The 16013-nt window shown below is 44.2% G+C and overlaps 1 protein-coding gene across 1 annotated transcript in view; it reads left to right on the top strand.

Annotated features, from left to right (window-relative positions):
• The first annotated feature begins 1203 nt into the window (after positions 1-1203).
• Positions 1204-16013, top strand: part of LOC143958926 (14-3-3 protein gamma-A) — a 59788-nt gene continuing 44978 nt past the window's right edge. The window contains exon 1 of the mRNA XM_077467911.1: positions 1204-1483. Coding sequence (XP_077324037.1) covers positions 1397-1483 — 87 coding nt within the window. The 5' untranslated portion in view covers positions 1204-1396. The remainder of the gene's footprint in view (positions 1484-16013) is intronic.

Here is a 16013-nt window from a genome sequence, read left to right as displayed (position 1 = left end):
TCAAAGACATCACTAAAATTGTGGTACTTCTCTGGCAGGGAGGAGAGTGAAGAGGTGCACAGGACCTTGGCTAATTTCTGGAAGCATGTCTTACTGCATTGTGGTGACCAGGAGAGAACCTCAGCACGGAGCCAATCAAAAGAGGGGTTGTGCCTCTGTAACCAAGGATAACCAATAACCAGCGGAAACTTAAGTGAGTAAATAACTTGGAATTGTATTATTTAATGGTGAAGAGCCCCTACGGCCATGGACAATGGAACAGTCTCATGAGTCACATGGGCAGGCTGTGGAGGTCTCCCGTTAAGAGGCTCAATGGAAAATGGAGTGTTACTCAGCTGCAGCGGAATTGAGTGCTTCCATACAAAGGCAGCACCAATAAACAGGCCTGCATCCCCAGAGTTGATTAGAGCCTGTATCTTACTTTAAAGTAGGAGCCAAATCCAGGTACCCACCACCCTCAAAAAGGCAGTGGAGGTGGGGAGGGGGGTTTGTGCCCCTTTTGGGTGGAGCTCTACTTTAATGTAGAGAATGGATTGAGGTAAAATAAACGTTTTGAATTTAGAAGCACACAATTCCAGAAGGCAGCCACTCTGCGAGGAGGCTCTCCAGGGATGATTCGTGTCATGTGTATGGGACAGACAACATTCCATGTACATTGGTTCTGTATCCTTCCTCCACAATACAGGAGTGCGGACCTCTGAGGAGAACTTACTATTGTAGAGAGCCCGCTCCATGCACACTCCTCCATATGAGGTAACATGGTGCTACATGATGAGGACAGAGGGCACAGCCGTCCTTTGCTGGGACTTGTAGTCTTTCCAGCAAGGCGTTTCCCTCTACAGACGTTGACGCCGCAGGTCCGGAAAGACTACCATTCCCACACTGCAATGGGGTACAACTATAAGCATCTCGGCCGCTGTATCGTCAGATTAGGCATCCCGTCAGAATTTGTAACGGGATTGACGTTCTGTCACGGCCATCTTGGTACACCCAGCACACGGCTGCAGTAAGGATCCCGCCTCTAGCCGCCGCCCAACAACCCGTGTGCGCCTCTCACAAGGCTGGGAGCCGCCGGCTGGCCTTTTACGGCTGGTGACATCAGCGCAGGAGGGGGACGGGTGGGAGACGGAGATAGGAAGAGGGAGGGGGAGTGATGACGCTACCGGGCGGTTCCACACACGATAGGAGGCGCGAGTAGGGTGGGCGGTCCCCGGAGGCACGCGCAGACAGCAGGGAGTCACCGGCTAGAGCAGAGACCGTTATTCAGCCGCAGGAGCAGAAAGCTGACTGACACAGGGATAGACAGGCAGCGCTCAGCTATACAACAGGGCGTAGCTCTCTCTCTCCCCCCGACACCTTCTCCTCAGTGCCAGCACTCGCCTCTCCGAGCTACAAGATGGTGGACCGCGAGCAGCTGGTGCAGAAAGCCCGACTGGCCGAACAAGCCGAGAGATACGACGACATGGCCGCTGCTATGAAGGCGGTAAGTGTGCTTCATACTGCACTCCGTACCGGGGACATGGAGGAGAGTCCTCCGCCTCTGACGGCCAGTGCTCCCCTCTTCCCGGGGCTCCCCTCTTCACAGGGTGCATGTGGCCTCATGGGTGGGGGGAGGTGAGAGTACACTGCAGATATCTGCTCTATGGCACTAGGTGGAGGAGCCTCATGTGCTGGGATCAGGCTGCGCTGTCATACCTCTACTGTCACTGACAGCCCCATCCCCAGGCTCACCGTGTCTGTCTGTCTATCCCAGCAATCAGCTGCTGCCACTGATCACACCCTACTACCTTCGCCTTCATTTAAAGAGCCAGCCCACTGTCTGCCAATCTTTAGCCCTGATCTTCCTTTTCTCTGTTCCTTCCATTCAGAAAGGGGAAGAAATATCAGGCAATCGCATCTTTTCTTACACCCCCACCCCCCCCAGACAAAGCAATGGTGGGAGGCAGTACCAGCCCTTCCAGAAGATTCTGCATTTGTCATATTGCAGAGAAGAGGCTGGACTGTCTGGAGGAGGGAGGGGAATCAGAAAAGAGGCAATTGTTTAAATGGATGGCTGGGAAAACTTGCTTGCAGGTGCATTTCAGACTTTTTTTTTTTCCCCACTTCTGATTGGCTCTACATTTAAACAGGGATGACTTCATGTAGGATGGCCATCATCACTTCTTGCGTAGTGCCATGGCCTCTTTTTTAGTATAACTCATAGGTAATGCTCTTCATTTTTCCTGCTGGGCTCCACATTTAAATGGGATGATTTGATGTCCTTGCCTAGTGCCATGGGCTCTTTAGTTGTATCATAGTTTATCACTTGTGTCAACAGATTTGTCTACATTTTATGGCATCTCTTTGCGGGTAGTTATTCCTTTTACATAATTAAAGCACAAATGAGGTTGGTTTGTGAGAATGCATAGAGAACATAGACAGTACAAGTCACTTGCATACTCCTTTCATTCAATATAATTTGGTGTGTTTTTTTTTTCATATGTTCTATCCTTTGCTATTTTTCTGCTGAGGATTATCAATCAGTGTTCTCCCCCCCCCCCCCCCCCCCCATTCATGAAAGGAATTAAATGCGTACACACACACACAAACTTCCAGGCGACAATGAGTTTTCAATGCTGAAAGTTGTCTACACAGATGACTTGTATGCAAAACTATGTCCTTCTCTGCCCTCACACAGTTCAGCTGGAAAGTGTTACCTCACCTATTTCCATAGCAACCAGCGATGTCATTTGGAGACGGAATCTGCATTGCACCCAGGTGGTTGGTACCAGACAGCATGTATGGCAGTTATCCAAGCTAGTGCAGCGATGAGACACATTTTAGCTTGCCAGATTGGAGATGCACTACACCAAGGCATTACATGAATTAGAAATATTATTGGATTGCTTGAAATGGTTCAATCTTTCAGTTTGAATACTGGGTTTATTTTTTTTTTGCTTTTTTTTTTCTCAAATCTTTGAGCCCTATATGACAAATTATACAATGGGTGAACATAGGTTTCACAGCACAGATGTTATACGGGTATTCATTGTAAATCCCATTCTGTATATTATTCAAACAAAAGAAAAACACTGCCTTCCAGGATCTTCTGCATAGCTGATACTCTGATTCATGTTTTGTTCCACGCCGATTAGATCGATATCCTTTTGTTCCCAGGTCAGTGTTTCTGCAAAATGTTGCACTGCTCTTTTACAAAGGACACAAGATGCAGGATATCTAGCTATATCTATCATTTTCCAGTGGTAGTAGCTAAACTTCGCAAAGCTAGCCACACACATTTTAGTCTGGTTTTACAATCTTCTTTAAAACTACCCACAGCTATCTAGGGCCTGCCTGATTGTATACAAATTGATTGGATAGTTTAGGTAGGTCCTCATACTTTTGCAAGGCAGACCGTTGCAAGCATGACTCCCAAAGGCATGGGCATGATGGAACCTGTAGTTCTGCAACAGCTGGAAGGCTGCAGATTGGACACTCATTTATTACATAGTGTTAGATTATGTATATGGTGAGCTGATGCCCCAGATATACATTATGCTTGTAGACATTTTGAAAATTAGTAATCCTTTCTGAAAATGATCACACACATCTTGAAATGTTGTTCATTTGGCACCAATAGGCTCTGCCTCTAGATAGAGGGGCACTCTTTAGAAGATCAGGAAAGCATTCTGATCATGCCAAGTATGAAATGCAGTTCTCATGTGTCATGTCCCATTCGTAGGTGGATTTCGATTAAAAAAAAAAACCTTATTTAAACAAATTTTCTATAGCTTCAACTAACAGGGCAGCATAAGCATGTATAAAAAAAAAAAAGTTCAACAAATAAAGTAATTTACCAGGTGACCAGAGTTTCATCCCTTTTCTAATTCAGGTTTAGTGTGAGCTGATCCATGGCACTTGTCTTTACCTACCGCTTATTTTATTTTATTTTAAGTTGTTGAAGTGGGTTTTTATTTTTTATCTTTTCAATATGTTTATTGGATTTTAAAGAAGGCGTAATAACATATGAAAACAAGCTTTCCAAAATGCCTACATGGCCTTTGATCTTTGAGGAAACAGACATGGAAAAAATGAAACAGTTGACATTGTCACCCATCTATAATATAAAAGATAACATGGAACAATACAAAAAAACTGTTGGTTTGAGTGGGGGGGGGGGGGGGGGTAGTTCTGTATCCTTGGGTATATCCCTACAACCCCAAGCGAGTGTTGGCACAACACCACTGTGGGATCTGAGTGTGCCCTGCCCCTCACATTCCCCCTATCGCGCCCCGCCCTCTCGACTCACACCCTGTGGTGGTCCGTTGTTTAGTACAGGGCCTTCGCAGTGGCATGCGGTCTAGGGGCTTCAATCAGAAACTATAGCTTTTCATAAACCTTCACAAACTAGTCAACTTAGTGAGTTTTCTGCTTCCCATGAGGGGCAGAAGAGACCCCCCCCCCCCCCCCCCCCCCTCCAAGGGGTAAACTCTCCAGTAAATGGGTAAGAGAGGAAGATAAACCAAAAATCCAGGGATTCTCCTAGAGAGAACGGAAGGAGAGAAAGTAAGAAGCGTTTCGTGTTCCAGGGGTGTCTAGGCCACTAATTGTGGGGCATGGGCAGAGGGAGATACTGTTGAAAGATGCTCAAGGTTCCCAAATAGTTTTAAACTTTTCCATTCTGTCTTGGAGTTTTGCCACTAAATATTTTTGCGACATGATCCAGGATTTTTTCCTCTTGGCCGCCCTAAAAGAGCTGTGTATGTGGGTTTTTTTTTTTTTTTTTTTTTTTTTTTTTTTTTCTCTCTCCAGACCCCTGCGAGCATAATCTTGGCTCCCCGGAGAATGAAAAAAGCCAGTGCTTGCATTTGTTTGGATGCCTGTGGGAATTTGTAGTTCAGGAGGGCTATGGTGGGGACCTGATGCATTGTAATGCCTGTCACTTTCCTCAGCATTTAAAAGACCTTGTTCCAGTATGACCTTATTTGGGGGCAAGTCCACCAGATATGAAACATTGTGCCTTCCAGATTGCATTCTCTAAAACACAGGCTAGAGGCCTCTGGGTAGATCCTTGACAATTTGGCTAAGACTTAACAGCTTAACATTTGCTTCAATTGGAGACATTAAAAAATACCTTTTATAAGAATGTTAGAAGACTTGAGACCATACATTTTGGTCCCACGAGTGCCTATGTCGGTCTCCCAGGCCTGGGTGTATGATGGAATATTGTCCTTCTATGCCAAGGAGGAATAGATCAATGACACACCCCCTTTCCCCCTTCTGGTCCATGATGTTGGCGCACCATTGTTCGTAGGTGGTGGCTTTAGGAGGCTCGGTCTTGGCAGACCAGATTGACTCTCCCAAATCAGGCACTTCCTACACTCTAAGTATCTGTCGGGCATTTCTAGTTTATTTGTGCAGTTTCCCCATGTGATAGGTCCTGTCACCATAAAGAAGTGTCCAGTGGGAAACATGCCTTTGTTTACCCACCAGCGGAACGCTTGGATATTCATGCCAGGGGAAAGCAAGGGTTGTTGTAGAAGATGTGTGACAAAGGACGCGCGGAAGAGATCAGAGGGGGTAGTTTTGTGTAGTGTCACAAAGTGTTACTGAATGAGCGAGAGTAGAGGACATAATGGGTGGTCTAGATTTCGAGTTACTCCACAGGAGGTAATCCAGTGTTCAAGGTTACTGCTTGTATTTTTCCATGGATACCCAATCTGGTTAAAGTCTCCTGGAGTATATTATTGAGATTTCGGTTAGTTGGGTTGCCTGATAATACCACCATAGGTTAGGGAGGCCCAAGCCCCCCTGTTTCACCCGGTACCTCTTTAGCACACCTATAACTCCTTCTCACTCCCCCATATGAAACGCAGTATTTGCGATTTGAAATCCGAGCAGGAGACTCTTCCTAATGGGTATCGGGAGGGACCTGAATAGATAAAACATGTGCAGGAGAAGCGACATTTTGACTGCATTCTACCCAGCCAGGCTAGACCACACTTTGACCACCCCGCTAAGTCCTTGCTACATTTACGGAACATAGGGGGGTAATTGCGCTGGAAGAGCCTGCTCATATGAGTGAGCCTGATATCCAGATATGGTAAGTCAGAGGCCCAGGTAAAAGCAAAATTATGTTGCAGTTGTGTGACCAGTTCTGGGGAGACTAAACATTCAAGGCTACTGATTTGGTTACATTAACTTTCAAACCCAATATCAATCCAAACTCCGGAAGCAGTTTGTAGACATTAGGGGATGACGTTAAGAGGGAAATAAGAAATAGAAGCAGATCGTCTGCAAACACCGTGCATTTGTGCTCCTGCGCACCACAGAACACTCCTTTTGATATCAGCGTTAGTCTGGTCCCTTTCCTGATGGCAAAGGGTTGAGTATCTGCCTAGTAGACGCACTTGGGCACTGGGTGGTGAATAAAGAGAGTGGATAATACCAAAGAAGTTGGGGCCAAATCCCCACCTCTCCAAGATATCAAAGATGTATATGTCCACGAGACAGTCTAACACCTTTTGTAAATCTATCAAGAGGAGGAAACTTTTTTTATTTTTTTTGGGAGGACCACCTCCCATTGGGAGTTAAGCAATGAGATAATGTCAACTGCTCTCCTGATCTGGTCCTTGTCTCCCTGGGATGAAGCCCACCTGGTCCTTGTGGATGTATGTTGCTATGAAGCTCATTAGTCTGGTTGCTAGGACTATTGGTAATTGAAATCGGATGGTAATGACCAACTTTGGTTTGGAGATAACAGAAATGGGGCTGAAATAACTAATCGATTATGAAATGAATCGATTACTATTTTCATAGTCGATTAATCAGCCAGCCGATTAGTTGGCCGGCATACTGAATGCATTATTTATATATCAGGAAATAGTGCAGCTCACATACAACTCGGTACACTGTCCATACATGTCAGTAAGTGCCTGAGAACTTGTGAATGTGTGAGGCATGGGACATGTGGTTGTAAAGGCAGAAGTTTTCTTTACCTTGCTATTGGGGCACTGTATACTGTTCTTAATGCACAGCAAAAAGCAGTGTAGAAACAGATCAAAAGCAAACTACATAGGTGTGTACCAAGCCTTATGCTGGCCACACATATCAATTTTCAGACGAGAATATTCATATGAAAATCTTTGTACGTTTGCTGAATGAAAGAATGTTTGAAAGTTTCACTTGCTTTTAACATTCTGTTTTAAAATCAGTGTAATTTCTGAACGAAAACCACATACACGGTTTGAAAATTCCTTTGGCCAAGCAGTTTTCTATTTGTACATTTTTCTGTCACTGTGGTTGAAAATGAACATCGATTTGACCCCCCTAATTTGAAAAATCTAACTAACGTTAATTTTTTTTTATTTTAGGAAGGAAAACATTGTTTTTGTATGGTCAGCATATAATATATTAGTTCTGTTTGAAAATCTGCAAAACCGTCTAACTTTTTTTATAAAAAATAAAATAAAAATCTGAGTGATATTTACTGGATTCAACCTCTAATAGTATATACAGTATATCTCTTCTGTCTGTCCTCAGAGTGGATTAGAGATTGTGCTCTCTAACCATATAGTTGGTTATTTATATTTACCACTGCATAGAGATATATTTAAGAATAAATTGCCTTTTTTTTTAAACTTTACATATTAACTAAATTATACGCTGCACTTTTTTTTTTTTTTTTTTTAGGTTAACCGATTAATCTAAATGATGATCGGCCTACTAATTAATGATGAAAATAATCGTTAGGTGCAGCCCTAAGCAGAAATATACATGGCGTTGAGGTCTCTATCTCGGGGCTCCATCCCTGAGAGTTGAAGAACCATGTTAAATAGGGTGCAATACATGCGCCAAGCTTCTTGTAGTAGCCGGTGGAGGATCCTGTTTTTAGGGACTTAATTGTTTCCAAGACCTCCTCAGAGGAGAAGAGGCATTCAAGGTCTCTGTAGCCTTGAGCTATCCTAGAGATAGGAAGGTCAGTAATGAAAGCGTTCTAGATATTAGAAGAGAATGGGGGAGCCGCTTCATAAAGAGTTGAGTAAGACTTTAGGAAGGCTTCCATTTTCACTCGGTTAAGTTGCAGTTGGGGTTTGAATTTTCGAGGAAGGCTAAGGTTCGTTGTCGGGGGCTCCGTTTCGTGGCAGGTTTGGAGCCGATTACATCTCTGTGGGATTAGAATCTAGCTCCCGGCCATCTGAGGCATTTCTCTGCATCTGTGGTGAGGATTAGATTTAAAGTGGAGGGCCACCCTGAAAAAAAAAATACATTAAAAAATTTTAAAAAATTTAGATTTTTTTTTCTTACAAGAAATGCCTGTTGCTAAGCACATTATCCTAATCTGCCTCTTCCTCCGCGGAGATCTTCTTTCTTCTCTCCTCCGTGCAGGCGTCTTCTGGGTAATGGGTCACGCTGTGTTCTGGGAACTGTGTGTCCCAGAACACAGCGCGTCCCATTCACAAAGCGCTGCACGACTCGCGCATGCGCAGTAGGAAACGGGCAGTGAAGCCGCAAGGCGGCGCCGGGACCAGAGAGCCCTGGACAGGTAAGTTGGCTTATTAAGTCAGCAGCTACAGTGTTTGCAGCTGCTGACTTTAAAAATTTTTTTTTTTTAATTTTTTTTTTTTTAACCGGCTCTCCTCTTTAAGGATAGTTCGAGTTATAGCTAGCTGTGCTAAGATTAAAATGATGTGGTTTAGTTTGTGGGCCTTGGCTAGAAAGTAGAATTCCTCTGTGTGCCTCTTTAGCTTGGAGGAAAGCTGAATAAGTTTGCCTCTCATGACTGCTTTGTGAGTAGCCCATAGAGTTGTGGGGCTGACAGTCATTGTTGTGGTGTTTTTTTTTTTTTTTTTTTTTTTTTTTTTTTAAAGAAAGTGGTCCTTTCAAAGTCTTTTCTAAGATCGTACAATGTATTGGGTCGCTTAGCAAGGCTTCATTGAGTTTCCATTTAAACAGGCTTTCTGCCCCTGATGACTGATGGGGAACTAATGTCATAATGGTGATCTGACGGGGGAGGGGGGTAATCTGTAATTTTGGAGGTTAAGGCCAACTAGATGGATGCGGATTGCAGACAAATGTGGTGTATCCTGCCACTGTGTGCCGCTGAAAAGTGTGTACAGTCCCTTGTGTGGGGGTTTAGTTCTCTCCAGATATCGATCAGTCCTGCCGACTGTAATACAATGGGGAGAAAAAGTATTTAGTCAGCCACCAATTGTGCAAGTTCCCCCACTTGAAAAGATGAGGGGCCTGTAATTGTCATCATAGGTATACCTCAACTATGAGAGTCAAAATGTGGAAACAAATCCAGACAATCGCATTGTCTGTTTTTTTGTTTTTTTTAAGAATTTATTTGCAAATTATGGTGGAAAATATTTTGTCTATCAAAAGTTCATCTCAATATTTTATGTCCATTGCAATGACAGAGCTCAAACGTTTTCTACAAGTCTTCATAAGGTTGTCGCACACTGTTGCTGTTATGTTGGCCCATTCCTCCATGCAGATCTCCTCTAGAGCAGTGATGTTTTGGGGCTGTTGCTGGGCAACACAGACTTTCAACTCCCGCCAAAGGTTTTCTATGGGGTTGAGATCTGGAGACTGGCAAGGCCACTCCGGGACTTTGAAATGCACTCAAAATCTCAGGATGCATGGCCCCATTCATTTCATGTACACGGATCAGTTGCCCTGTTCCCTTTGCAGAGAAACAGCCCCAAAGCATGAAGTTGCCACCCCCATGCTTCACAGTAGGTATGGTGTTCTTTGGTTGCAACTCGGCATTCTCTCTCCTCCAAACATGACGATTTGTGTTTCTACCAAACATTTCTACTTTGGTTTCATCTGACCATATGACATTCTCGCAATCCTCTTCTGGATCATTCAAATGCTCTCTAGCAAACCTCACAGGCCTGGACACGTACTGGCTTAAGCAGGGGGACACGTCTGGCACTGCAGGATCTGAGTCCCTGTCGGCGTAGTGTTACTGATGGGAGCCTTTGTTACTTTGGTCCCAGCTCTCTGCAGGTCATTCACTAGGTCCCCCGTGTGGTTCTGGGATTTTTGCTCACTGTTCTTGTGATCATATTGACCCCATGGGGGGAGATCTTGTGTGGAGCCCCAGATGGAGGGAGATTAGTGGTCTTGTATGTCTTCCATTTTCTAATTATTGCTCCCACAGTTGATTTCTTCACACCAAGCTGCTTGCCTATTGCAGATTCAGTCTTCCCAGCCTGGTTCAGGTCTACAATTTTGTTTCTGGTGTCCTTCCATAGCCCTTTGGTCTTCACCATAGTGGAGTTTGGAATGTGACTGTTTGAGGTTGTGGACAGGTGTCTTTTATACCGATAACAAGGTGCCATTAATACAGGTAATGAGTGGAGGACAGAGGAGCCTCTTAAAGAAGATACAGGTCTATGAGAGCCAGACATCTTGCTTGTTTGTAGGTGACCAAATACTTATTTTCCACCATGATTTGCAAATTCTTTCAAAAATCAGATAATGTGATTTTCCGGATTGGTTTCTACATTTTGTCTCTCATAGTTGAGGTATACCTATGATGACAATCACAGGCCCCTCTCATCTTTTTACGTGGGAGAACTTGCACAATTGGTGGCTGATTTAAATACTTTTTTTGCACTGTCTAGTGTGGTGTTAAGATCTGGCAGCCCCTTTTTGCCGTTTTTTGTCTAGTGAAAGGTCAAAGGCAATGTCGTCCCCCCCCCAAAATGTGGTGCCCTGGAAGTTTTGTCACAGGGTGCATAATAGGGATTCAAAAAATTTTTGCTTGGCCCTTGTTGGGAGTGTAGTAAGATAAAAGTGTAGGTTTCGCCATCTATAGTGCCTGATGCCAGTATGTAGTGGCCTAGGGGAATTTTTTTATTTATTTCGTTGTTGGCTGCATTCGCTAGCAAGAATTGGGGGTAGCATTGGTGCAAATAGCTGGGCTTAGTATTGCGGGGGAAGTGTTTCTTATGAGTAAAAGATCTGAGCACATGTGATAAATTTGGAATAGTTTCTGACGTTGGATCGGCGAGTTCAGTCCCTGTACGTTATGAGAAACAATTTTTAGAGTAGATTTAGGGGGTTTTGTGTTAGCCATGGACCAGGGGGGAAGAGTGTCTCAGTGACATCACTTACCCGATCAGGAGACTTCTCTTGACAGTGCAGCCAGGCATCAATCCCATTCATCTCTGTAGCTTACAGACACTCAAAGCAGTGTGATCGTTGGAAGACCTCATGCTTGAGTCAATGTCCTAAAATCTGTGAGATGGGAAAACAAAAATGTCAAATAGTTATAAGCCCCCCCCAAGGCAGGTGCCCATAACCATGGAGGAGTGAGATCCTTTCATGGATAAGATGAGGGTACTTGGACCTCTTGGAATGTTGCTGCCAGACAGGTTTTGAGTGCTCTTTTTCTGAACCGTATAGGGCGATGGGTCAGCAAAGATCTGTATGTATTGCATGGCCCTGAATGGTGAAAGGGTATCAGCAGCTCTAGACCATTACTACTTTTAGTAGAATAAAAATTAGGCTTCACTATAATGTCCCTGGGAAGGCCATCTGAGGGGGTGGGGGGTTGCGGAGCTCTGAGCCCTGTTGAATTCCAGGCGGTGATCTGGAATGAGGCCTTTGAGGGCCCAAACTGCTGGCTGGATTTTTTTTCTGGGAGTCCTTTGATCCTGAAGTTATAGCATCTGGATTTATTTTTCAGGTCATCTAGTTAGGCCTGGACATCTTGGATCCTTGCAAAGTTTTGATTGATCTGGTCATGGATTGATCGCCCTCCTTTTCTTTTCTTTTCTTTTCCTTTTTTTATTAATTTTTTTCCATTGGCTTCAATCCTCATGCCTAGCTGCTGCAGGTCCGCATGAATGGAGGTGATTTGGGCAGCGTTCTGTGCTAATCCTCTAAACAGCATCTGAGAGAAGGCTGGCATCATGGAGGGAAAGTCGGTGGAGACGAGATATGGTGTAGGACTCGCTGTCGCATGTGTTTAGGCCAGCCAGGGGATCCGTCAAGGGTGTCAGGGGTAGCCCATCTATTGTCCTCCCTATTAGTGATTCCTTGGATGTGGGGGGACGGTGCCATCAAGTGTTGAAGATGCACTGTGGAGTCAGAGGAGCAGTGTCTTGTTCTGCTATGGAGTCCCCTGCTGCTGCATCCTTGTCTCTCTCCCTCGCGGAGCTGCGGTCTCCATTTTGGCGTAGCTGAGCGGGCTGCCGGCGGACTTCAGCTGGTGAGAGGTCCCTCCTAGCAGTGCTTGATGACACATGGGATTGTACCGGTATGCTCGCCCTGCGATTGATGGCAGCGCAGGACTTGGGTGGGTGTCCTGAAGGCTGCAGCAGGGTTTACAGGACCGGAGCGGTATGGAGCTTCAGAAGGTCACGGTAATCTACGGTCGGGCGCCCCACAGTGACAATGCTGGCACCACAGAGAAGGGGGAGAAGAGCGGAGCTTTGTTCCCCCCGCATTGCTGGACCCTGGGACAGGTAAGTGTCCGATTTTATTAAGTCAGCAGCTGCAGTATTTGTAGCTGCTGAGTTTTTATTTATTTTTTAAGTGGAACCCTGCTTTAACCCAAATGATGATTTAGCAGTAGGTGGAGTTATGCTGACTCGCCACCTCATTTACGTGGCCTTCAGTGGGATGTTTGCCTTTTTGGATCTGGTCCTCTGTCTCCCTTGAAGTTTTACTCTTCCAGCTATCATAGTGTGTGGTTCCCCCCCTTACTGTTTCACTAGCAATTACAATAGATAAATGTTAATAGAGTGGTTGTTCAGGTAATGAAAGTACCATTATATTGTCCATTTTATTCAAAATAGAAAAAAATAAACGTTGCTTAAAGTGATTGTAAACCCTTACAACACACTTTGACCTACATGTAAGCCTAGATTAAGGCTTACCTGTAGGTCCAAGAAATATCTCCTAATCCTACATGGTTTAGGAGATATTTGCCGAAAGACAGGCACCGCTGTCTACGGCGCATGCGCCATAGACAGCGGCACTCAGGCGCACTGAGCGCGGCACCCTTCAACGGCGATATGCCGCGCAAATGCGCGGGAGTGACATCATCACGGCTTCGCCGAATGACAGCGGCAGGACCCACGAGAAGATGGATGCGCCAGACTACAGGGGACAGCGGTGACATCGCTGGCTCCTGTGTCAGGTAAGTGACACATAATGGACTACTATGCGATGCATAGTAGTCCATTATGCTTTACCTTTGCAGGGAATGAAAGAGGAAGTAAACTCATCAGGGTTTTCTTCCTCTTTAATGGCAGGCACAATTGGGATGCATGCTGTTGCTTTACCAGCACTTCTTGATGAGTTTGGCCTACCCTTCTTCCTTCTTCTTTTTTTTTTTATTTTAATTTGACCCCTTCATGCCTAAGGCTATTTCTGACACGTGTTGCTTACAAGTTAATCTGTATTTTCTTGCTAGAAAATTAGTTGGAACCAAAAAACCCTATATATCTATATCATTATTTTCAACTGAATTCCTAGCAAAAATACAGATTTTAACTTGTAAGCAACAAATGTCAGACACACAGACTTTTCTCTATCAAAGAACCTAGAGAATAAAATGTCGATTGTTACAATATTTTGTCGCACTCTTTCAAATGCCATATTTTTTTTTTTTTTTTTTTTTGGTGGAAGAAATACTTTCTAGTTCAATATTTTTATTGAAAATTTTTCATCAATATAACAAAACAATGGAGTAATATCCCAAACCGGGAGCCAACATAGCCCTTCAGTAGGGTTTATCAAAAACAAAATTTAAGAAGATAACAGCGATGTTAATGTAACAACATATTTATAACATATATCGATGCTAATTAATGCCCTGAAGGGTTGTAATAAACCATTGATCAGAGCAAATTATTGACAATAAATTCTTTGTTTGCTATAGGATAATAAAATTGAGCAGGGGTCGGCAGAGTATCAAAATCTGATTTTGTTCCAGAGGGATCAAGGGAGACACGCAAGCCACCCCAACTGGGATCTAGCTGTGAACTGTACATGTCCCCCCTGCTCCCCCTGGAAATTTCGGTTCTGCCCTCCGCCCCCTCCCTGCCTCTCCAAATTAATTAAATAAATGTAATGACTGCCTAGGTGCATTACTCAAAGTGATGTAGTTAATAATAGATGACTATTGATCAAATGGCATGCAAAATAATGTTTTTATAATAAGTAAAAAGAGAAGAGAGTAATAGAAAAGGAAAGAAAAGGGAGAATAAGTGCATCTGTGATGTGATTATCAAAAAGGAGCGGAGGAGGAAATTACTTGAATCAATTGTTGAGAGAAATTAAAGTAAGTGGCCCGGATATAGGGGACCCTTGATATAGCGAGCCCAAGGATCCCAAGTCGCTTCAAACTTGGGCACCCTGTCTAATAATTTTGCAGTGATTTGTTCTTGGGTCATAATCCAAGTAATTTTCCGCTTGGCGACTATCAAAGAAACCTTGTTTGTTTTCCACGCTCTTGCAACATTAAGTTTTGCTCCTAAGAGCATAGAAAAAATAAGATTGTGTTTGGGAGCACCTTCTATTCCGAGGTTCAGTAGTCCAATAGTAGGAGTTTGTGGAATTCCAATGCCTGTAACTTTCCGTACCATGTGGAAAAATCTGTTCCAGAACCCTCTTATACGTGGGCAAGTCCACCAAATATGTTGCATAGTACCCACCTGCTTACAATCCCGAAAACATAGAGGTGAGGTATCAGGGAAAATCTTAGCAAGCCTGGAGGGGACATAATACCAATGTGTGAAAACTTTAATATTTGCCTCTATTAGGTTTATGTTGAGTATTCCCTTATGCCGCGTACACACGACAGGACTTAAGTCCGGCAGACTTTCAACGGAGTTCTGACGGACTTTCCGAATGAACGGACTTGGCCACACACAATCACACCAAAGTCCGACGGATTCGAACGTGATGACGTATGACTGGACTAGAATAAGGAAGTTCATAGCCAGTAGCCAATAGCTGCCCTAGCGTCGGTTTTAGTCAGTCAGACTAGCACACACACGAGCGGATTTCTGGGTCCGGCAGAAAAATTTTGAAGCATGTTCCATTTCTAAAGTCTGTCAGACTTTTGCGAATCAAAAGTCCGTTGCCGCCCACACACGATCGAATAGTCTGCCGGAATCATTCCGTCAGACTTTTGATGTTGAAAAGTCCGGTCGTGTGTACGGGGCATTATAAGATTTCTGGAAGAGACTGTTCCATTTATTCAGCTCCCAAGACAAACCCAAATCAGTCTCCCATGCCTGAGCATATGGAGGCAAGCTGTGTTTACTCGCCAATAAGGCGTAGATCAGCGAGATACCACCCCTCTGATCCGCGAGTGTACCACACCACTGTTCATAAGCTGTTGGTTTTGGGGGAATGGATTTATCTGTCCATAAAGTGTTTAAAAATGTCTTAATTTGGTTAAATCTAGAATTCTCAGAATTTGGCATTTCCAATACATTCAGCGTGAGAGGGCCCAATGCTGTTAAGAAATTTCCTATTCTAAACATTCCCCTATTTTAACCACCACTGGAAAGCTGTTGTGTTCAATCCTGGAACAAAGTCTGGATTATGAAAGATATGGGCCAATGGTCTCAGGGAAGAAACCAACAAATTCTGTTTATGGAGTGTGTCGCAAAGTACCATTGAGTGAGAAAGTGTCGTGCCAATATTGGGGGTCTCTGTTTCCGGGGGCACCATATCAGAAAATCTATTGTGTGGAGTGGTACTGCCTGACTCTCCATGGATATCCAGTCCGGTTTTGGTCCCTTAGAGTATATAGAGGAAATTTGTGCTAATTGAGCTGCCTGGTAGTACCACCATAGATTTGGAAGACCTAATCCTCCTTGCGTTTTGGGAGGAAAAATGACCTCCTTTGATAAACTGTGTCCCTTCTTTCCCCAGACAAAATGGATAATGCGTGATTGGAATTTGTTCAGGAAATGTTTGGGTATAGGGATGGGCAGTGAACGGAAAAGGTATAAAATACGAGGCATCAGAGTTATTTTAATCGCATTGACCCTACC

The sequence above is a fragment of the Lithobates pipiens genome, unplaced genomic scaffold, assembly GCF_037356315.1.
Source record: "Lithobates pipiens isolate NorthernLeopardFrog02 unplaced genomic scaffold, aLitPip1_a1.2 Scaffold_65, whole genome shotgun sequence".
Classification (NCBI taxonomy): Eukaryota; Metazoa; Chordata; class Amphibia; order Anura; family Ranidae; genus Lithobates; species Lithobates pipiens.
The sequence above is the reverse complement of the archived record's forward strand: the minus strand, read 5'-3'. Positions and strand labels throughout refer to the sequence as shown.